The 21,948-nt window shown below is 42.3% G+C and overlaps 4 protein-coding genes across 8 annotated transcripts in view; 3 read left to right on the top strand and 1 right to left on the bottom strand.

Moving 5' to 3' along the window:
- The first annotated feature begins 281 nt into the window (after positions 1–281).
- On the top strand, positions 282–5,072 carry LOC106748510 (solute carrier family 52, riboflavin transporter, member 3-A). Of its 2 annotated transcripts, none has more exons than XM_014627108.1 (3): positions 282–323; positions 1,276–1,551; positions 1,640–5,072. In XM_014627108.1, the coding sequence occupies exons 2-3, from the start codon at positions 1,340–1,342 to the stop codon at positions 2,724–2,726; spliced, it is 1,299 nt and encodes a 432-aa protein (XP_014482594.1). In that variant the 5' UTR covers positions 282–323; positions 1,276–1,339; the 3' UTR covers positions 2,727–5,072. The 2 variants fall into 2 exon arrangements, with proteins under 2 accessions (XP_014482594.1, XP_014482595.1); XM_014627109.1 differs by lacking the exon at positions 282–323 and adding an exon at positions 533–1,203.
- A 144-nt stretch (positions 5,073–5,216) lies between these two features.
- On the top strand, positions 5,217–8,793 carry LOC106748511 (F-box/WD repeat-containing protein 9-like). The gene is made up of 6 exons (XM_014627110.1): positions 5,217–6,301; positions 6,527–6,686; positions 7,165–7,307; positions 7,412–7,641; positions 7,752–8,283; positions 8,683–8,793. The coding sequence occupies exons 1-6, from the start codon at positions 6,224–6,226 to the stop codon at positions 8,773–8,775; spliced, it is 1,236 nt and encodes a 411-aa protein (XP_014482596.1). The 5' UTR covers positions 5,217–6,223; the 3' UTR covers positions 8,776–8,793.
- Positions 8,794–9,904: 1,111 nt separating this feature from the next.
- LOC106748491 (peroxisomal leader peptide-processing protease) overlaps positions 9,905–21,948 on the top strand; it is a 73,394-nt gene continuing 61,350 nt past the window's right edge. For both annotated transcript variants that reach the window (XM_014627067.1, XM_014627065.1), the window contains exon 1: positions 9,905–10,320. The gene's annotated coding sequence lies outside the window, so the exon portion shown is untranslated. The remainder of the gene's footprint in view (positions 10,321–21,948) is intronic.
- LOC106748495 (ion transport peptide-like) overlaps positions 14,214–21,948 on the bottom strand; it is a 46,488-nt gene continuing 38,753 nt past the window's right edge. For 2 of the 3 annotated variants that reach the window (XM_014627071.1, XM_014627072.1), the window contains exons 2-4: positions 19,078–19,493; positions 15,949–16,752; positions 14,214–14,296 (exon numbers count right to left, since the gene is read on the bottom strand). In XM_014627071.1, the coding sequence (XP_014482557.1) occupies positions 16,632–16,752; positions 19,078–19,490 (534 nt within the window). In that variant the 5' untranslated portion in view covers positions 19,491–19,493 and the 3' untranslated portion in view covers positions 14,214–14,296; positions 15,949–16,631. The remainder of the gene's footprint in view (positions 14,297–15,948; positions 16,753–19,077; positions 19,494–21,948) is intronic. The other variant, XM_014627073.1, reaches the window with a different exon arrangement.

Genomic DNA, 21,948 nt, shown 5'->3' with positions numbered 1-21,948 from the left:
TTATGTAGAGGCCCTTCATATCGCTACTTATAATCGTCGGCACTTTACGTGCCTTAAGATCTTTGATACCGAAGTCGAGTTTTACGAGCGTGCAATCGCTCACCTGTTCTTTCCTTGCAGCGTCGACGATTCATCGGGAATATATCCTGTAAAATTCCTTCCAACGAAACCACAGCTGTCTATCATGCCGACCTGTTCAACAGGTGCCTTTGGTGGGGACATCCCTTCCTAACCTCCCAAAGACGTCACTGCTGATATACACGACCGGTTCTTCTGGGCCATTCGGGTTTCGCAACGTGGCGGGATGCGTCAGTTTGTCGAAGGTATGTGTCAGTTTACCGTATGGTCAGTTTATCGTATAGTCGTATAGTAGATCGTTAATTTCGCGAACAATATCGTCGTCTAACGTCGCCCAGTAAATCCTACCAGATGCGATTTGAAAGGTACGAAGGAACGCCATTATCGAGATAACGCGCTCGTGCGATGTATCGAATCGTTTGATTACACTCGACAAGTGGTATCGACAAGTAACTGCACTCGCATTTAACCCCTTATCATTTGCGGTAGGATAATGTTAATGGTGAATGTGTTTACGATACTTTGATTGGGCTTTGTGGTGGAACTGTTAACGAGCATAGCGTTCTCGAATCTTCCTCGCCATGAAAAGTGTCGACGAGACGTTTCCAATGACTCGGGAGGAATTGGGTGATAATGAATAAACAAGGTCGTCGTCATGAAAACAGCTTTCTCCGAGAATTCCGTCGAAGATTAGTCGCGTCAACGATCAATTATAGACGATTGGGTGATATAACGAACTATTTAAGTAACGTCTCTCGATAATCAAGATCTCAAAGGGGTATCGCCAACGCGACCGAACAATTGTCGGCCGGACCTTGTCATTCATATCGATCGTCGCTATTGCTCATCTGATTACACGTGCGCCCACGAAACCGTTACGGACAGCACGTTCGGCGCGTATAGGTTATGTTCGCGACTCTGCTCTCGGTGAGAAGAACGGAGCGACCTTACGACAGCAGCCGACTATCGTACGTGGATCTCGATGATTATTCGTCACGTTTGCATCACGTTTCGCACGATCTTTGTCTCGAGCTGGGTCCTCCGCTCACTTGACTTCGGCTATACAATACCAGTAATTTCGTAACAGCGCGATAAAACGATCGTTCCTCTTACCATCGTCGAGCCGTATGTATCCCGAAGTACGGAGTGAATAATCGAGGAATGCCGATAAACGGATTTATAATCAATGACACACAGGAAGCATAATTATCACGCGTGCGATACGATCGAAGGGTACCAACGTCCTCAGGAGAAGCGCAATATGCTGACTCAACGATTGAGTAACCGGAGGTTGCTGGTCGACTTCCTGGCGCTGATGTTCGGTTTGGGCGCCTGGATCGGCGTGAACGGAGTCTACGTGCAACTACCTCTCATAGTGCACACCGCCCCGGAAGGATGGACTCTACCTGCTCACATGGTGATGCTGGTGCAAATAGCGAATTTGGGACCGATACTGTACACCCTGTACATAAAGTACGTGTCCGCGTAATTCGCAGTATGTAATATCAGGACGATTGCGGGACAAGTACCGTGTGTGTTAACAGAAGTTACCCTGTTCCAGGTACTCGGCTTGGGTGTGCGACCGATACATCATCTATGCGCTCTTGGCCGCCGCGTCGTGCTCCACCGTTATCCTGAGTTTTCTCCACGGTAAAACTTCGGTGATTTTCGGTAACGAGCACTCGACCGCCCTGCTGTCGCTGATGTTCGTGACGGCCCTCGTCGGCTGCACGAGTTCCGTGCTCTTCATGCCGTACATGAGGAACTACCGTGAGATTTACCTGGTGTCTTACCTGGTCGGTGAAGGACTGAGCGGATTCGTGCCGAGCGCGGTCGCGCTGATCCAAGGGGTGGGCCAGCACAATCCACAGTGTGTAAACGTCACCGAGCCGGGCTCGGATCACCTGAAGTTCGTGGCCACTTCGTCCGACCCGAGATTCTCCTCCCTGATATTCTTCGTCTTCATCGGCACTCTCCTGTGCCTGAGCTTCCTCTCGTTCCTGGGCCTGAACGTCCTGCCGGTCGCGATCGGGGAGAGGGTCAAGCTTCCGTGCAGTATGGAAGCCCTGCCGACTGACACGACGGCACCGCCGAGTTACAAGACCAATTCTGGCTGGAAGATGCCGAGGAACGTGTATTATTACTTGCTGGTCATGATGGCTGTGGTCTGCTTCCTCGGGAACGGCACTTTACCGAGCATACAGTCGTACTCGTGTCTACCATATGGCAGCGTCGCGTACCATCTGACGGTGACGCTCGCCGCCATAGCCGGCCCGTTGGCCATGAGTCTGGGTTTCTTCATAAACACACCGGCGGTCAAGCTGCTCAACGTTCTCATGGCGATTGTCCTCGTCCTGTCCGGCATTATCTGTTATCTGGCCGCGAAGTCGCCTCATCCTCCCTTACAGAACACATGGCAGGGTGAACTACTAGTGGTCGTTCTGTGGATAGTGGTATGCGGTCTGATAGGATTCGTCAAGATGGGCATCACGACACTGTACAGGCCCGATCCTGGCCGGGGCCTCTATTACACCGGCGTCGCCACACAAATCGGATCGTTGATAGGCGCGATCACCACGTTCGTTTTAGTCAATCACGCGAAGGTATTCAAATCTTACTCCCCTTGCGACTATCTCACGGCAGATTAACGTATCTCGTATTTAGCCGTAGTCACTTATTTGCATTGATAACGTCGCGAGGAAAGACCGTTCCGCGACAAGTCCGAGACATTAAACTGTTTGATAATACGTTCTAGTTTCTATTATCAAAGCTTCGTCTCGCACAGAGATGAAGCGTGTCGCTATGTGGTTTTTATCTGATTTTTAGAAATATGGAAAAAAAAAACATTACTAACTGTACTCTAGGTCGCTCATTTGTTTGTTTATTAGGCAAATGGGGAGCAATTTATTATTCCTTTTACTCACGTTTTATGTTAGCACACAATCTCGTCATTGTTTATATAAACGAATGGCCGTAATTGTACTTGCATATACCGTCGACAAGATGCATACCGCACATCGCATATGCAGTGCGAGTGTGACTTATGAACTCAATTTAGGGATTAACTGCAATATCATTATGGCGGATTAAAGGCACACGGATGCAGTGGTGCATTTTCAACATTGCAACATCGCGTTATGCAGATTCAAGCACATTGGATCCAAAGCGTCGATACACCCAACAATCTGACGACAATAGATCAGACTGACAATTAACGCAAGCACGGTCTGCCGTGATGCTTATGCGGATAATTGTCTATGTTAAACGTAACATTCGAATAACTTACGTGCAGCCTTCCGTTTGCGGCCTAGTTCGAGTGAGTTCGAATGAGAGTGCAAGATATCTTCTTTCATGATCAATGCGCAAATTCCATAATTTTATCTGATAAATTTTATCTAGCTGATTACGAAGCAGTCGATAAAAGGGGCTGTATTTCTTCACTTCCTAACGCGTTGAAACCAGGCTCAGAAAGCTAATTCACACAGCTTTTTGACGCTGCTCTCAGTAAACTCGTGTGTGGAAACTTATCATCACTTGAACTTAACATACTGTATCTGTGATATTTTTCGAATACTTCAACTCGCAAATGTCAGTATTGGTGTAAGTGGTGGTTTAATTGACGCAATCCAAGTGGCGATAATTATTATTCTGTAATTAATGAAAGATCCATGAAGGCAAATCGGTGAGACTGTTTGGCATGTTACACAATATAATTGATGATAATGTAATAAGGAAGAATTTGTGAAATGACCTTCACTTTGAACGTTAAATGTAGCGATATGGTCATCCATCTGCCCGTGATCTCGTTCAGCTTACATTGTGCATATCTGCTTGGATCGACATCAATATGGAATTTATCGAAACGCCACTGCTCGTCAATATTTCGCTTCGAAAAATTGCGAATTACCCGCATAGCAATAGTGACGTAATCCGCGAACACGTGATATACGCCTTCCTGTCTGCAGGTAAAGTTCAATTAATTTTTCGTATATATTTGTTGCATTCGCAAGTTCTCGCTATGACACTGAAATTTCTTTTACGACAAGCTATGATTGTTTATGAGAGGCTTTTAAGAAGGTCTAATGCTACTGTTTATCTCAGCATTGCTCTTCGTCTCGGCGTCTCTCTGGTCGGTTGCTTCAGCTCCGTACTGTTGACATTTTAGTCCATATTCTCAATTCACTTTCATTGATAAAAGTGGCTTAGGAACCACTTGAATGGCTGAGAAGCCACTTTTATACTTTTATCGATAAAAGTGAATTGAGAATGCCTTTATCTCGATAATATCTATATCGCGTTCTAATCTCATAACATTTATGCCGCTTTTAATCTTATCAATGCAGTGTAATCAAGCAAATTTGCTCAGCACGTTCGACTTAATAAATTTTCAAAACATTTGCAACCTTTTGATACAAAAAAAGTGTTTTGACAACAATAAACATTCTGTAGTACATCAGGTACGACTTCAAGAAGGAGATAAAGTGTGTCTTTATGAATATAAAAGTATAGGTAATAGAAATGTTAATTTCAGTTAAGCTGAAAAGATATATATTTTCCACAATTAAGCTGAGAAAATATACATTTGAATTTTATAGTACGAAGAAATATATTTTATACGAACACACAGTATCAGTATGTGGTGTAGGGGACATGCTTTTCATGTTAATTGTAATATTTCAATGATTTAAGGCTCCTGTGTCCTCGCTTTGGTTGTTCTCATTTGGTAACGTCAAAAGCGAGAAATCGAATGCGTTATCGAAGAAAGACAATCATAGCGAAGACGAAAAAGCTTAAACCAATTGGACAAGTTAAGAAATATCGCACACATTTGTAATATACATGTGTATTTAGAAATTCTCTGTATAGACATGTATATCCAGTAGCAGATGAAAACAAAAAAAATATTCTAATGTGAAAAGTATGTTTATAAGTTTTATATAGGCTTTTACATACATACAAAAAAACGAATATTGCTACTTAATAAATTATATATATATATAATATGAATATTGCTACTTAATAAATTATATATATATATATATGAAAACAAAATTACATGTAAATAATATATTAATCGTAAATGTTATAATTATCGCAAGACAGTGAACTGTTAAGAAAAAGAAATATATTTTGAATGTAGATATTTTTAGCACGTGTAAATGTTAATAAATTACTCGCAGATTTATTAATGTTGTTTAAAATTAAAAGAATTTAAACAATACATAGAGCATTATAACTGTTTTTAAATAAAATATGTTACATAATCTGTGAATTTTATTTGCACCGTTGGAACTTGTGTTACTAAAATGCAATTTCTTGTCTATTGTTGCGAAGTTGTTCTTTGAATTCAAATTCTACAAATTACTTTACGATCGGCTCGTATCCCGATCTCGAAACGAAGACGAACACTGCCGTGCGAACCGGTTAATATATTAGTCGCTTTTGTTTTTCATATTTGCAATAATAATAAGACCATTTCAAGTAAGCAAACTCAAAAATATCCCACAATACCCCGGTTCCCCTTAATATGTGTATTTTAAACGATATAAACAAGGACAATGTATTTTAAACGGTATAAACAAAGGCAGTGTTTCTAGCAGCTCCTTCATGCGCATGCGTGTTTAATGCTATCGCAATGAAGTATCGAACTCGCAGGAAAGAAGCCGCTCACAGGGCCTCTGTTTGATGTTTCTAAAAATTATCCGCACATATTTCGAATGCCCGTAATTTATCTTCAATGGTCCCTTTTTGAATACTCCTATCCGCATATTTTAGCAAACAATATTAATAAATCTAATTACTAGTTTATCTGAATATTCACTTATCTACTTACCTAACCTTATTCGATCTGACGTCTGTCAAAATGTTCGCGCCTGTACGCACATGCAACGTGTACGTCGCTGGATTCGCTTTCGTTGCTCGTGCATACACGAGAAAAAGCGTCCCGCTAATAGCACTGAACTCTATAAGGTGATCGACGGTGATATCCACCACCGTTTAAGAAATACGATCGATCGACACGATAAGCAACGGTGTGTCCTCGTAGTATCGCGACGGTTTCTACATTTTCGTCGGTGTTTGTGCGTTAGCTCCGAGCAGATCGAATGAAAATTATCAGATTTGACGACGCACCGTACGAGGAAAAATGTGCGACGAAAGCGCGAGTTGTGCGCACGACAGCGAAACAGATGCACAAATGTCACTGTTGGATCTTCCGATTGAGGTTTGTCCCCCCGAGGAACGGCAATTCCTCCTCGTCACTCACGCGCGAAATGCATCCTTTTGTCGCTGCTATCATTTTGTCCCTTTAGCCGCTTGTCAATGCAATTAAAGTGTCAGCAAGTGTTGCCTCTCTCTTTTTTCTTAAGTGTTTATTGTGTGTGTGTGTGTGGGTGCGTGATTTTGTGGGTATGTGTTTCCTGTTGAATTTATTTATGCTGCATTTCAGATATTCCTGCATATATGCTCTTTCTTAGAGGCGTCGACTTTAGCATACACTTTGAGCCCGGTATGCAAACAGTTCTATCTAATTTTAAGGGATGACTCATTGTGGAAAGCGCGAGTTAACCGTATGTGGACAGATGCTAGCTACCCGGTTCTGCGTCTCGGTTAGCTCAAATTGATAGCACCTTACGCCTTGCACAATCACTCATTTTGTAAATAAATCTCAAACACACCACTTTACTCTGCGTCAGCGCTGTTCAAACAATGCATATACCAATGTAAGCTGAAACAATTGCTTTCTATTTAATAAAGTAAGATAGAGATTATCTCACCTTTATTCAAGAGCGAAACAATATTGCAATTAAGAGATATCATACAATAAAATATGTTTGAGCAGCTCTGTTTATTATGGTTAAGCTTGAATCTTTGTAATATCTATTTTCTATAACTGTCTCTTAATTAAATATTTACTCTTAATTTTGCACTCTTGTACAAACTGTAAAGTACTTGTAATTAAGACTAAATATGTAGTGAAAGTCTTTCCTGTCAATTTTATTTGACTTGTAAATATATACTGTAAATATTTTCCTTGTTTCCTTGTTTCCTTGTATTCTTGATATGAAGGATCACGTATAATTTCAGCAAAAGACAACAATCTGTTTTGGAGGCTGGCATGTGTTGCACTTGAAAAACAAGTAAAACTATGGAGACATCAAGAATCTATGGAGAAATTGTTGCTCACAGATGTACAGTACAGTACTATAGATGCTCTATTGTTAATGCACGTAGGTAGTAAACATTGAATATATATATATATGTGTGTGTGTGTGTGTGTTTAAATAGTTTCATCTATTTTTATAAAAACAATAAATATAATTCTGACGCACAGAGTGGTACAACTTGTATATCTGGTGCAAGAGATCGCTCGTTGGTTTATTGGAAACTGCCTACACAGGAGAATGAACGCGAGAAGGCAGCTTGCGTAGAGCAAGCGCATAATGGATGGATTTGGGATTTAACGGCGATCGACAACACGATTTACAGTTGCAGTTGGGACCAGAGCATCAAATCGTGGATGCTCACCAACACTGGTCTTGTCCAAATGAAAACTTACGAGACGTATGCAATAACGGAGCCGTAACCTTCCCGGCAGTTTTATTATCGAAAAGAATGATCGTGGTAAACGTGAAATTTTTCTGGAAAATAATGGCTCATCATACAATTTTCAGGAGAGGCCCGCTGGGGGGTGCGCTGCTGTGTGTATCGTCGTGCGCAGAACAAGAGGTCTTTGCGGCCGGTTCATACAGCAGTACAGTCTTCGTTTACGACTCGAGGTCGGGACACAAGCCGATCGTCGAGTATCATCCGCACTCGAGGGCTGTGATCAAGTTGGCTATGAATTCATCGTACATCCTTTCCGCCAGCGAAGACAAGAAAGTGACCATTTGGGATCAGAGAGCTAGGCAAATGCTAAGATGCGTTAATATTTCGAAAAACGCGTTTCCTATGTGCATGAGCATGCACCGTGATTGGGTTTATGTCGGCGACAGCGCCGCGGAATTGCACGTGTTAAATCCGAAAAACGACTTTGCAGTAGTTAAGTCGTACGCCACAGGACACAAGAAAGGGATAACAGGGGTGCATCAGACACGCGGTTGTCTGATAACGAGCTCGACGGACGGAACGGTGAGAGTTTCGAGTCCCACGGATCCCCCGAAGTGTCTTGCTACGTTGACTTTTCGCTTCGGGGAAGTCGCCAGTGTGAGTATATCTATCTCGCGTACTATTACATTATAGTCGGTATTCCTAATCGGATTTTACATTTAAGACCGTTTTAAGTTTATCTTCAGAAGTTTTATCTTCAGACGATGGAAGACTCATTTCATTGGCTACGAAATATCCGAAGATGAACTTAAGACGGTCTTAAATATTCTACTACGATAATACCGACTTATATGTATCTCTCAATGTTAACTGAAATTTAGACATTTAATTTTTTTACTCTTAAATTTCTAAATCGGCTCTTTAACTGACAAATGTTAGTTTTGCTGCATCCTTTGATCTTTCTCTGATTTTTATAATTGTTCAAGAAAAAAAAGAGCATGCTATTTTTATAACGTATAACAACAGCAAAACGTTCTCGTACTTTTTATTTTACAGATGGATTATCTGAATAGTGTTCTTGCGATATCCGGTACGGAGGGAATCGAGATATGGCGGCCGAAATCGATGTGTTCAAACAAAGATCAATAAATTGAGAATTTCTATAGATACCTATATTGCTTTGATACATCATATATTTTTAGTCTTTATCATATACACATACACAACACACACTCACATACAAAATTTACTATCCGCACAACGCGCGCTGCTCTAATGTATAATAATATAATATGTGTCGTTTTGAAATGACGAGTAGTTATCGATTTGTTGATAATTCGTATAGTAATTTAATAAAAGCTTCACTAACACAAACTCTATTATCATTATTTATGTTATTCTTATAATTTCAGGTAGCCACCATAAATAATAATCAATCTCACTCTTTCTTACAATAGTTCTCTCGAGCCGGCTTACGCTAGTTATAAATAATAGGAGAAAAATCTCATTCAATATATATTTTTTATTTATACGTTTTTTTCTATATTATTTTTTTAAATATTTTAAGATAATATATTTATAATATGTTAAGAATATAATGTAAAGCAGGTGTACTAAACTTTAGCCGTAAGAAATGGACCAATTACAGTAAAATTATAGAAGAATAATCAATTGCGATTGATCAATTACTTATGGCTTATGACCTGCAACAAGATTGTGGACCAGGACTAATGGTTCTCGCAGCCGATATCCAATGAGCTACACTCTCCATCTTTCGGTTCCCACTTTTATTTTTGTATTTATAAGCAAAAACACAATCTTTCGCATTTGAATAATCAATAATTTTAATCCGATTTATGAAACCCTACGCTTTTTTATCTCGTACCATCGTACTTTTGTACTTACGAATATAGGGGTGCATTCGGAAACATCACTCGGGTGCACCCGCAGCGTTCCAGTAAAAGGGAGGGAGATCATCCGGGCGATATTCTCGAACGCAGCCCAGCCGTGTGCCCCCGATATCTCGGCTGGAAAGCAGTGATGCTACATGAAAGCAATGATAGCACCGACGAGTCTCGCCGACGAGATAGCTGTAGTAACAGTCGTGGTTAACAAAAACTGTCGGGAAGGAAGAGACAGCGGATACGCTTACGGACGATTGCGTGCGTGCGTGTGCAGCTCGGTGACATCATTGGTATCACTGACTGAACAGTCACGTGACTCTCAACGGTGTGACGTTGGTCACGTGACACCATTTTAAGCGCTTTCGATAGTACGTTTTTCGTGAGTTGCAAGTAGCATCGCGTTAGTCAGCAATTTCGTCCGTTTTTTGCGCGCGAATTGAGCCGAGTTGTCGCGTCGGGCGTTCATTTCGACGCGCAATTACGCGTTGTCCGTGTGCTGTCGTTCGTGCGCGTTCAGTTCGCTCCGTTTCGCGCGTTCACCCGAAGAAACCCAAGCCGAGCTGGCGGAAGCGGGCGAACGAAGAGGTTAGTAGTCGACAATGGCGCCAAGTTCGTATCGATAACGCGACGTCACGCGAATGATTCTCCCGCGAAACCGCGCGTTCGCGAGAGACTCTTTCAAGAAGATTCCGAGTCATCCACGAAGACGGAACGTCTTGTGCGATAACGGTTCGTCGACGGCGCGATGGAATTCCTGGTATTGGAGGCGCCGTTTCGCCGATAGATAACGGTGAGTCGAATATCCGACATTTACGGCGAATTAAGAGCCGAGGAGAGTTAAGTAAGCGAGAAGAGCAAACAAATAACAGTGGGTGACAAAATGATGAAAAGCTCAAATGTACAGAAATATAAATATGCGTGTATACATGGAAATCATATAGAACGTAGAAATCGAATAAAATATTCCTTCTCTGTCGATATGGCCAGAAAATGGCGGATAAATTGCTGCATTATCTATGTAAGGTGAATGTCCAAATTAGTCCTGACAAATTAATCTTATTGTGAAAATATTTTTCACGACAAAAATCTGCAAAATATGAAATATACGGAAACATGAATATGTGTCGCGAAATACAATAATAATAATAATGAGGTGTGTGTCTGGAAATACATAAAACAAGTATATTCTTGTGCGAGGCGTTATATTTTTTTCAAGGTAATATATAGATATATATATATATATGTATATATATATATCTCGATGTAGTTATAATATTACATGTCTATATTTATACACATAATGTTGTTACAAGTTCGAGACCAGTTTTACGCGATGTTCCTTCAGATCTTCTTTTGCGATACTATTATAATATAAACACATAGGAGTTTCTAGCGATAGAGTTTGCCGACTTTTACATAAAACATCTCCGCCTGTTCGACACGCGTTGCGCGTCATTCGCGACGGTGTTTTTCACATAGCATAAATAAGAATACTGATTTGTCGAATACAAGGGCCGATTCGCGAGGGCCGCGTCGGAGGACGTCGAGTTATTGGGTTGGCTTCGGAGTAAACGAGAAGGTAAAGACTTCACGGAGTGCACGATTCAGCGTATACAATGGAGACGCAACGACGTTTCACGCTTTGATGCGGACAAGTGACGCGGGTTAGGCTACGCGTGGGTTAAGAATAAAGGAAACGAAAAAGAACAAAAATATTAAAAAAAAAGAAAAAGGGGAGATACGATCTCTAAGTAAATGCTAAATAAATTAGAATTCGAATTTTCGTTTTTTTTTCTCTTTTTGTTTTTTAGTATTTTGTATGAGCAAGGCTGCGCAAGTTCCCGAAGCCGATCCTGAAGCTCGAGGAAAATCGCGGAGATGGAATGAGATTACAATACTGATTTTGGAATGGCTCGGTAGTACAATTCTTTCGGTCGTAGTGGCAATGATGTGTCGCGGCACGGTGGGGTTCGTCGTGATGCGCGTCTTCGAAACCGTCTTTCGCACGCTGCGCAACAATCGTATGCGGAAAAACTCTAGGACCTTTTCGGCTACTTCAGACCTCACTAGTGTCGGTTGACGTTGACCTCGATCGATTTTCTTACCGTCGGTGTTCAAAAATTCGAAAAGTACATTAACGTGTCCCGTATTGTCGTCATTAATTCGACTCTGCTTCATTCAACATCATGTCTGGGGGAAACGAGAATCGAATAGTCATCTGTATAAACACACGGCGAGGGTAATGTCGAGCGAGTGGCGGCAAAAGTCCGACTACGATCGATTGGTGACCTCGTCGTGTGGAAAACCGATTGACCACTTTTATTACAATGCTGATATCGCTAAATGAACGAAACCGATCAATACCAATTAACAGTAAACGTTACGATGTTAAAAGTTTCCCGCTCGACGATGTAATTGTTACATACAACGCATGTTATATCGCACTCTTACGTATTGTCGAGTGAGAAATTTTAACATTGACGCAATAATATTATTGTTAATTGACGTTTGCCGGGCGATAGCTCGGAAATTTAGTTTGTTCCGACGGTTCATTCGAAGGGGGTGGGCGCGATTAATTCTCCGTATACTATTTCTCCTATGCTCGTCTCGTCCTCGTTGGCCGAGTTTGAGACAAGTCCCTGGTCCCTCGATCCCCGGGGCTCTCCCCGGGGTTGTTTCGCGCGTTGTACAACAGGCAATCATCCAATTGGACGGCTTTGAGGACTCGCGCGCTCCCCTGCGTTCGCAAACACTACTCTCTCTCTCTTTCTCTCACACACACTCATTCATTCGCTCTTTCTCTATCTCTCTCTCTCTTCCTCTCTCGGTTAGGTACGCGCGCTAATACTTTGCTTCGCTATATGTCGCTTATAACTTAAGAACGTGAAAAAATAAATAAATACTACGCGTCTTTATATGCACGACTCCGTTCGAGCGAGCTGCTGGCCGCACGAAGAGAAAATACACGCGTGTGAAACGCTCGCGGACATTGCTCGTGTTCGGCAAAAATAAATTACAGGAAAGACTCCCTCTCTCTCTCTCGTTCTTTCGTTTTTTTTTTGTCGTCATTCCTGTCTCTCTCTTTCCGCGACAAAGCTTTCGAGAATGTTCACGCGTGCCGCGCATTACTAATATATTCGATTCTCACAATTGAACGTTGTGTATGTGTCGTCCGCATCGCCAGAGTATGTCTCTTCCAGCGGTGCGTTCACCCGGGCGGAGACGTCGCCATATGTCGCAATGATAACAACAATAATTCTGCTATGAGAATAATAATATTAATAATAATTATTATTATATATTATAATGCGGTCCGGTTCTCGAGTGACCGACGTGGATCTTGGATCCAACATCTCCATGACGCTCGCTCGAGAGAAAACATTTTTATAGCCGGAAGAAAAGGGAGATCTCGCCTCTCGATTCGTCGGGATTCACGAGTACGCGTTCGTTACCACATGAGTTTCTTTTCTCGTGACGTTACGCGACGTAATAGTGAAGGTTTTGCACAATTTCGCAGATACACCATCGGATATACACACCCTCATCCGTCTATCGCGTGTCCGGTACGATAAATGACTGAGGGCTTAATCGTCAACTAAATAATGAACAGATGAGAACAGCGATAATAATGATAAAAAATAACCGTGACATAACATATACATATATATACATACATATATATATATATATATAGTAATCGAATAATATTAATAATAATAATAATATAGATTACCATTACTATTACATAGTGATGAGAATGACGACGATTAACATTAATAATTAATAATAATGATAAATCGAATAAAAACGTAGCGTAGCGCGCAAGAGCGCGGATATTTTATCGACTAGAATTCGTATGGATTTTTGCTGTGTGTGTATGTACGCGTTTCGTGTGTATGGCTCGATCCGTATCGTTTTGCTTGTGTCTCGTGTGTCTCGCTATTTAGTGTGCTATTGTTTCGCGCTTCGTTCTTCACCGTGCGTGTCAGATAACGACGCGACTCACCGCGAAAGGCCGGCGTCTCTCTCTCTCTCTCTCTCTCTCTCTACTTTTCTCTCTTCCCTTCCCTTCTCTATCTCTGTCGCAAAAAATTTCTCGCGTCTTCTCGCGCTTATATTCTCTCATCGCTCCGCCAATACCTGTCAGTGTCACAATGTCAGGACGTCGATACCCATCATCCTACCGATATCCGTCGAACAAACTAGACACGATCGTATCGATCTCGAATCGGCGATCGAGCCACGTCAAGACGGACAAACCGTACGTACGTTCCGTGAACGTGAACGATGCGATCCTCTCCTCGGTTTTTCCTCGACTCGATGAACGTCGCAGGGGACACCTCGTCGCTACTTCGCCGGCCGGCTGATTATCGAGTCGGCGGCTTCGGTGATGATTCCACGTCGTCAATTTTCCAGGTGGAATTCTTCGGAACCTCGTCACTTGTCGCTCCCCCTCGGACACGAGGAGACCGGCGTTCTTCGTCGGTCAACCTCCTCCTCCTCTTCGGCCTCTTCGCGTGTGTGTATCTCATGCGCATTGTGGTGTATCTGTATGTTGCATGTACGTGTGTGTTTGTGTGTGGGTATTTTTATTTACGGGTGCACGTGTCTCTCCCCATCGTGGTGCGGCGCGTCGTTGCTCCGACTTGTATCCCGTTTACTTGCGTCCTAGGTACTCGACCATCTCCTGGAGTCTGTCCTTCTCGTCCTCAAGCAGCAGCACTTGTATGCAGCTCGTGAAATATGCTGTGCTGAAGCAGTCTTGCCTGCGATGCGGGAACAGAGATCGAGAACAGAGAGATCGATCGGTTAGACAGTTACTACGCAGCAGCGGTAGCACCACTGACACTCGATGTCGGTGGTGATTTTATGTGCATTCACGAGACCTGCTCTCGGGCGTGTTAGACCGATGGATTCGCAAGTGGGTGGGGTCGAGTTCCGATTTCTCGTGAGTTGACAAACAACCCCCGGCGGTCGTTTTCTTACGCGCGTTCGTAAATTCGTAAATTGTAATTTGCAAGTTGATTCCGGTGGAAAATAATTCCACATTAATTTCGAGCCACGGATAATTACACCAGGAGAAGGATCGCTTTTTTAATTTTAATTCATGATATCATTGGACTGTGCAAGTTGGATAGTGAATTTAGGTACAGCTTGATCACATCGCTACTATCTGGACATTTCTGACGGAAACTTTAGAATTCCATCTTTCGTATAAATTAGGAAATTTTAACGTTTAAAAATTTTATACGCAATTATGCCTCGTATCGAACAGGTCTGTGAATTGTCAGTAATTGTTAGTGCGTTAGATTGGGATGCGTGTGGGAAGGTATCGATTGTTACACTCGACATCGCAATGACAACAATTCATATGTCATAGGAGTGTAGAGTGTGCGAATCATTTTGTTGTTTGTTTGGAAAAACGCTTAAAAATGTGAAAAATGTGAAAAATGTCAAAAAATGTCAAAAATCGCAAACGTTGCCATCTAAAAAAAATGTCCTGAGTCGATCTGCCTCCTCTTCCATTATTCGCCACAGCGAAGAAAACAGCGCTGCAAAAAATATCGGCCGATCGGCCAAAAATCACCTCAAAAACGTTCATATAAAATGTTTTCATTGTAAAAAAAAAAACCAGCTGCTGAAAAATCGTCGTCGCCGATAACACGAGGGATTGAGTAGGCGCGAGATGGAAATACGGATTTTGAAGTATGATCGAATGTACAATAGATGTACACAGAGAAAAATATTATTCTAGTACCAAGAAAAGCAATTACTTTCCTTATTTAAATAATGGTTATATAAAAAAAAATTTCCTTGATAATAGGCTTAAAATATACTCATCATAAATTTTAGAAAAACTCACCGCGTATTAAAAAAAAAAATGATTCTCTTTTTAAAAATATAAACTTTATCAAAGAAAAAAATTAAATTCGGTTATTTTGAATGAGCACAAATCGAAGTTTGTCTTAATTTAGTATTTTTTATTAAAATATTAAACTTACTAGATTTCAGAATATATTTTGAGTAAGTTTGATGCTTCTGATGAAATTAATGATATATTTGCGGATATATAAACTTAGAAATATTTGAAATAAGTAATATTTACTTGAACGCAGTATATATTTTTCTATGTGTATGTACGAGATGTTGCGTATATCACTTCGCCAGAGCAATGCTGCATTGTTGTCAAATTAAGTGCGAGTGTTAAGTTAAATAATAACACTCGTGTTCGTACATACGTCATTACGTGATTTTTTTCTCAAGATTTCGCGCGATATTCGAACTCGCTGAAGCCTTCGCTCTTCAGTCGCGACAAATTCCAATACGACTCGACATTTCGCATTCTATTGAACGTATTTGCAATCTATTTGCTGTCTATTGCAGCATCGCTCGTTGGTATAAGCATGCGCAAAATTACCTAATCTCTCGTACTCATTACGTCGATGCGAAGAGATCTATATTACACGCGGTTATGTTCGTCCAAGTAGTGGCATCCAAATGCAACGTAAATGTAATTTCAAATGATGATGAAATCAAAATAAGGTACGGGAAGAAATACGCGTCGATAGCTCGACGATAGCCGGTTTTTCTCTCACGGACAAATTCGATCTTATTCGCGAATTATCGATTATGCATGCGATACTGCGGCAACTCGATGCGTTTACACTTCAAATCGGTAAGCGAGGTATTTAATTGTCTCTCTCTTGTATCCTTCGTAACACATTATTCTCGGATCTTCGCGTTCTTACCGGTCTCTCATCGCTTATTATCAACCTTGTCCGAAGCATTTGCACAGAGCTTTCGATCTAAACACCGCCGCACATATAATCTTTATACACGTGTCGTTATCGTATGATTAAAATTCTGTTAAATCCCCCCAAAACTTACTTTTCTCGGTGGAATATACTATCTCGCGGACGTCTACGTAATTTTCAAACGTTCACGTATTTTCAAACATATCGGGACGAGGACATTAGAGACGAGGAAGGATAATGGAGAGTAAGCGGACACGGTTAGTACGTTATATATATGTACGAAAAGCGGAGAAACAAAAGGGGGCGCATAAGAGGAGAAATCATAAACTAAAGAAAAATAAGCTACCTAAACCCCAGGATCAGCTCCGTGGAGTTGTTTGATCCACATTTGGATTTTCTCGACCTCGTCCGACAGCAGCAGCACGTCTAAGCATCCTTTAAAGTAGTCCGTCGTGAAACAATTTTTCCTGCAAACATTTCGAAAAAAGAAAAGAATTACGGTGAATCGTGAGTCAACGCCATCGACTTCGCCGGCCGGCGCTTTGTAAGACCTGGAAATTCCGAAGAATGCAAAAGGAAGTACACTCGTCACGTAACAAATCTACTTCCTGTAATACTATATTATGATTAAACTGCGACTATGATTCGGGGAATTTCTTCCCGGCATTCCTCGCTAACAGGATGGATGCGTCGATCTATCGCTGCTATATTTATATCCGTTTCTGCAGTTATATCAAACGATGCAATCGTATCTTTTTCTTCTAATAAACAATCCATTTGAAAAATAAGTAGATTAAATATATATACTAAATAATAGTGATAGAAAAAAGTGCTATTTTAGTATTCAAGTAAATATTTGCTAAGGATTATCGGAGTAATTATTTTACTTGGATTAAATAAACATTACTTGAATGCAGCACCTTGAAAGAAAAAGAGTGCTGCATTCAAATAATATTTACTTAATCCAAGTAAAATAATTGTTTGAATACTCCTTGGCAAACACTTACTTGCAGTATTTTTTCGTCAGAACGGATGCACAACTTGATATCGCTTGATTAAAAAAAAAAAGTATGTTTGATAATTTTTAAATGATTACTTTCAATTGGCAATTCATCGAAGCCATCCATCCATCCTCGCGAAATTTTCACGTAAATTTTTTCTAAATTTAAATAACCACACCGCAGGCGCTCTCTCGAGCTGGACGTCAATCCTTCTCTCTCACACTCTCTCTCTTTCCCTTTTTCGCGTTGAACCCGTTTGCCAATACAATGGCTCTTTCGCGACGGCCGTTAAGCGGCTTAACGCGGCACGGCACAAACGGCAGGTAGCGGCGGATGTGCGTTGGCATTCGCTCGCGCGAGCTATAAATAGAAGAGAAATCTCATTCCATTTCGATACACGTGCCGACGTGCGGTGAACGCGCGAGCGCACCGGGGGTATTCGCGTATATACGGCGGTGGCACCGAGATCGGAGCACGTGTGCGCGTACAAAGGTACGTATCCGCGCGTCCGTCTACCTTGGCCGTTGTTCACCAAGCCGCTACCACTGCCGTCGTCGACATTTTTGAAGGTAGAAATCACGCGGCGGAAGTCGTTCGCGACTTTCCTCTCCGCACTGCCGCCGCATTCGCGCTTCTAATTCTCGATGCGAGAATTGAGATGAACCTCGCGAGTACGATATGCTTCTAAGCTGGCTGAATTAAGGGAATCAGACAAATCAGGTTCGACGATGAACTTAATAACCATCTGTAATGCAGGGGCGACTATCGAAATGTTGTTATATAAACACTGGCTACTCTTTCAGTGCTTCTTGCACGTATTGGTCTTACGTAAATGTAAGTGTGATGTGAACGCGATGAATGTGAGCTACTCTGTTTCACCGTGACTAACGGGAAATTTAACCGAACTGTTTAAAAATTTGTCTGCAAGCTTTTCGTGTCTTGTTAGACCTCTGAATTTTATTGAGTGGGTATCAAGATTTCTTTGAAATCTACAATCAAAGGCAAGTAAGAGCTAAACGCTGGTTGCTTTTTGTAAGAATTATTTAATAATACAACTATGCTATTCCCTTAATCCTTTTTCTTTTTTATAAGACCGGTGGAAGTTAAATGAAGATTGATCAGATGGACAAGACAGAGTCCAAGTCACATGTTCTGATTACTACTACTACCTTGACCTTGACAGCGCGTATTTTAGAATGTCTCGGCGGCTTGTCAGCCGACCCTTAGCAGTCTTACTCATTCGAACGATCGTTTACCTGTGTCCGGTCTTACTCATTCGAACGAGTTTCGAGGTACATCGTTAAAACTACTAATGCAGCCCGGTAATGTATCCGGTTACGTCATCTCAGATGAATACGACCGTATACGCTATCACGGAAAGAAACAATTACGAGCAACGAGAGTGGCTCGTCTTCTTGACTGGACCTATGCTGAATATACGAAGCGATTCGGAAAAACGGCAACGCGTATGCTCGTGAACGCAGAGAAAGAATTAGCAACCTGGGAGCTAATGCCATTGCTACCGCAGCTAAATTTATTAGCTGTTCGAATTAAGGCGCTACAGCGAATAGAGTTGCACCTTGCAACAGATGCATTTTATTTCCAACAGCTAATATCGTTGCTACTGCAATTAAATTTATTAGCCGCGGTAGCAACAACATTAGCTGTCCTCATTTTACCTGCCACGGTTAAATTTTAGTTCCTGTGGCTAGTTCTTCCTATGCATGTACCTCGACGTGCAACACCGGGCGACATATCGTCGATATTCGAATGGTCGTCGTTGATAATTACTTGCAAAGCATGTGCAACTGCGGCTCCCGGAAGAGGTTGTAGCAGTCTTCGCAGATGCGGTCGAGACGGGCGAAGATGCTCTTGTCGTACACGCCCTTGCACTGGATGTCGAAGAAGGACCTTTTGCTCAGGGGATGGCCGTTGAGGGTGCGCGCGTCCGTCAGGTTGATGCAAGACGAGATTAGCAGGAACGTCAACGACCACGTGAGGACAGACAGCAGAATCGGCGAGGACGACGCCGAGAGCGATCTCGACGACGACGGGGCCGACGATGACGAGGTCGACGTCGCCGACGACGGCGACGAGAGCGACGTCAACGAGGGTAGCGTCGAATGCGAGGAATGATACGCGGCCGACGGGTACATGGCGAACTCGTTGGTCGCCGACGACTGAGAGTTTTGCTGGCGATGCATTATCTGGAAAAAGGGAAAGAACACAGACCAAACGTTAGACCGTTGTAATTCTTTTCAGAAACTTTGCAGAAAAAAATCAGTATTCTGCCGGTCAAGTTATTACAGCATCAAGTATTCTTTCGAGGGGTTGTTTCGACCCTTGAAAATGTACATATGTTACATAAACACGCGTATCTCTTATTTTCAGCCGTTCTGAAAATATTCTAAAGCTTATCAAAATCTCAATGGTGCTGCATTATTAAAAAAGCTACGCAGGGCAACAGGTCTTTCTGTGTATACCTTCACTAAATTCATCAATTTATTTACACTATTACACGTTATTTTAAAACGCGACGGAAAATAACCGGCACTTCTCGTTAAAAAAATATTCTGTTTTATCTTCTCTTCTTTTTACTCGTTCCAATTCTATTTCTCTCAATCAGACTGTTTCCACGCGCTCAGGCGACGAAGTCTCGGAACGATCCAAGGGAAGCGATTAAAAAGAAAATAAAATAAAATAAAAAAAACAAAGATAAAAAAATACGACTCTCGGCTGAGAGAAACCGGGAACTCGACTTCGCGTACGTCGTCAGTGGGACCGCGAGAGAGCGCGAGATCGCTCGTTGTATACGTAACGACGGACATACGTTTGGATATACCAATATACCCTATCATCTTCTCCCTTTCTTTCTCTCTCTCTCTCTCTCTCTCTTTTCCTCCTCCTCCTCTCCTTCTTCCTCCGTAGCTTTCTGCTACGGCCGGCCCGACCTGCACACGGGTAGAGATGTAAAGCAACTCTTAACCAGTCCTGCAGCAGTCGCTGTGAATGGACCACACGCAGGTAGGCCCCACCTGTAAACGTCCTCAACCGACAACTTCATTAACGGGGGCCCCAGCGCACGATCCACCACCACCACCATCGCGAGGGGGCCTTCCTTTCTCGCTCTCTTTCTTCTCGCCCTCTCTCTCTCCCCCACCACCCCCTCTCGTTCTATCTCTCTCTCTTCGTCCGTATCATCATCCCATCCTCGCCCATCCCACCGCCACCTGCACACGAGGAGAGCGTTTCGCCCGGTTCTTCTTTTTTCGGAACATAATCACCGCTCCCGGGTGGGATCTTATTTTTAGCCGCGGACGATTCTCGGAACTCTCTCGCAACCGCTCTCCTCTATATATCGGCGCCTCCACCTGGTAATTGGCCGCAGGCCGATAATTTGCCCCCAAAGTCGCCCGGATCCCGAGATCGTTAAGACTCTCCCCCACCCTCTCTCTCTCTTTCTCTCACTCTCTCTCTGTAAAGATACCCAAAGGCAAGCACCCGCGACAGACTGGACACGTTCCGAGATCTGTCTCGTTTCTTTTCGGGGTTCGACTTTCTTAGAACGGATGTGTCCGGCGTGAACCGCGATCGGCGGCTTTGTCTCAAAGAAGGAGCCGAGGACCGCTCTCTTCCTTTCATTCTTTTTCTCAAGATCCTCTTCATTGCGACTTAATTGATTTCGTTCGGGCCTGGGAATCTACTGTCAGTTCCTCCCCGCAGCAGCAGCAGCCTTCGCGTGATAGAAATGGCTTTCTAACTAAGATTGTTGGGCATTTAATAGGATCCAATTGCGTCGCGACTACTATCTGTGTGGCCTCCCACTTCATCCATCTTGAAAGCATCGCCAACACGACCGCGTTGGAACGCGTTGTTGCAAAATGTTGTGTAAAAAAAAAATATATATATATATACTCGCACAAAGTGAGTTTTTCAATTGGACCAATGCGAGCTAATTTATTATTACATCGTGATGCAATGTACAAAAGATCATTCTTCGCTGGTACGCTGGACTCTCCTGTCCAAATACAAGCCAAGGATTACGCTCATTCATTTAACCATATCATCACGCGTCTCAAAATAATATTTAGCGTTTTAAATGAGGTCTCCCGAGAGGCACAAATAGTCGCGTTCCTTGTGCTTGATTGTATCTTTACAATGGGATATGCGCACATCAAAATTGGCGTGCGCGCAAATTCAATCAATCGAATGACACAGTTGAAAATAGTCCAACTGGCCAACGTTCGATCGACACTTGACACTCAATTGGACCGTGTGAAACTATGTCTTGCTCGAATCACGCGTGAACGAAGGGATGCGTAGTACAGTCGGCGTTATGTGCCGTTCCCTAGATTGAAAACTTTTTACTATCACACGATTTTTTCACATATATATAAGGCTTCGGGCTAAATAACAACAAAATTATTTTCTCCGATCTATTTATTAAATGGACTTTGACAGAATTTTAATTGGAGACTCAGCTAAAGAGATACATTGAAGAGTGAAAAGTTGTCGTAAATAATGACTTCCCTCGTGCTTTTCGATATTTTCGCTAGAAGAAATTAATTCTAAATTGTCCCGGGAATCTCGGTAAGATTAAAAGTCGCGAGAATTGCATAACGCCGACCGTACTCCCTTTATACGAACTTTGCATACTACAGA

The sequence above is a fragment of the Dinoponera quadriceps genome, unplaced genomic scaffold (genome assembly GCF_001313825.1).
Source record: "Dinoponera quadriceps isolate SergipeBrazil2010 unplaced genomic scaffold, ASM131382v1 scaffold2915, whole genome shotgun sequence".
In the NCBI taxonomy this organism is placed as follows: Eukaryota; Metazoa; Arthropoda; class Insecta; order Hymenoptera; family Formicidae; genus Dinoponera; species Dinoponera quadriceps.
Note: the sequence above shows the minus strand (reverse complement) of the source record. Positions and strands in the feature narration are given on the sequence as shown.

What these genes read in the sequence shown, in the direction of transcription:
- LOC106748510 (XM_014627108.1), top strand. Translation starts at nt 1,340, where the DNA reads ATGCTGACTCAACGATTGAGTAACCGGAGGTTGCTGGTCGACTTCCTG. An exon ending in CTGTACACCCTGTACATAAA is followed by an intron (nt 1,552 to 1,639) that starts GTACGTGTCCGC and finishes ACCCTGTTCCAG; the next exon opens with GTACTCGGCTTGGGTGTGCG.
- LOC106748511 (XM_014627110.1), top strand. Translation starts at nt 6,224, where the DNA reads ATGTGCGACGAAAGCGCGAGTTGTGCGCACGACAGCGAAACAGATGCA. An exon ending in TGTTGGATCTTCCGATTGAG is followed by an intron (nt 6,302 to 6,526) that starts GTTTGTCCCCCC and finishes GCTGCATTTCAG; the next exon opens with ATATTCCTGCATATATGCTC. An exon ending in CTACCCGGTTCTGCGTCTCG is followed by an intron (nt 6,687 to 7,164) that starts GTTAGCTCAAAT and finishes GTATAATTTCAG; the next exon opens with CAAAAGACAACAATCTGTTT.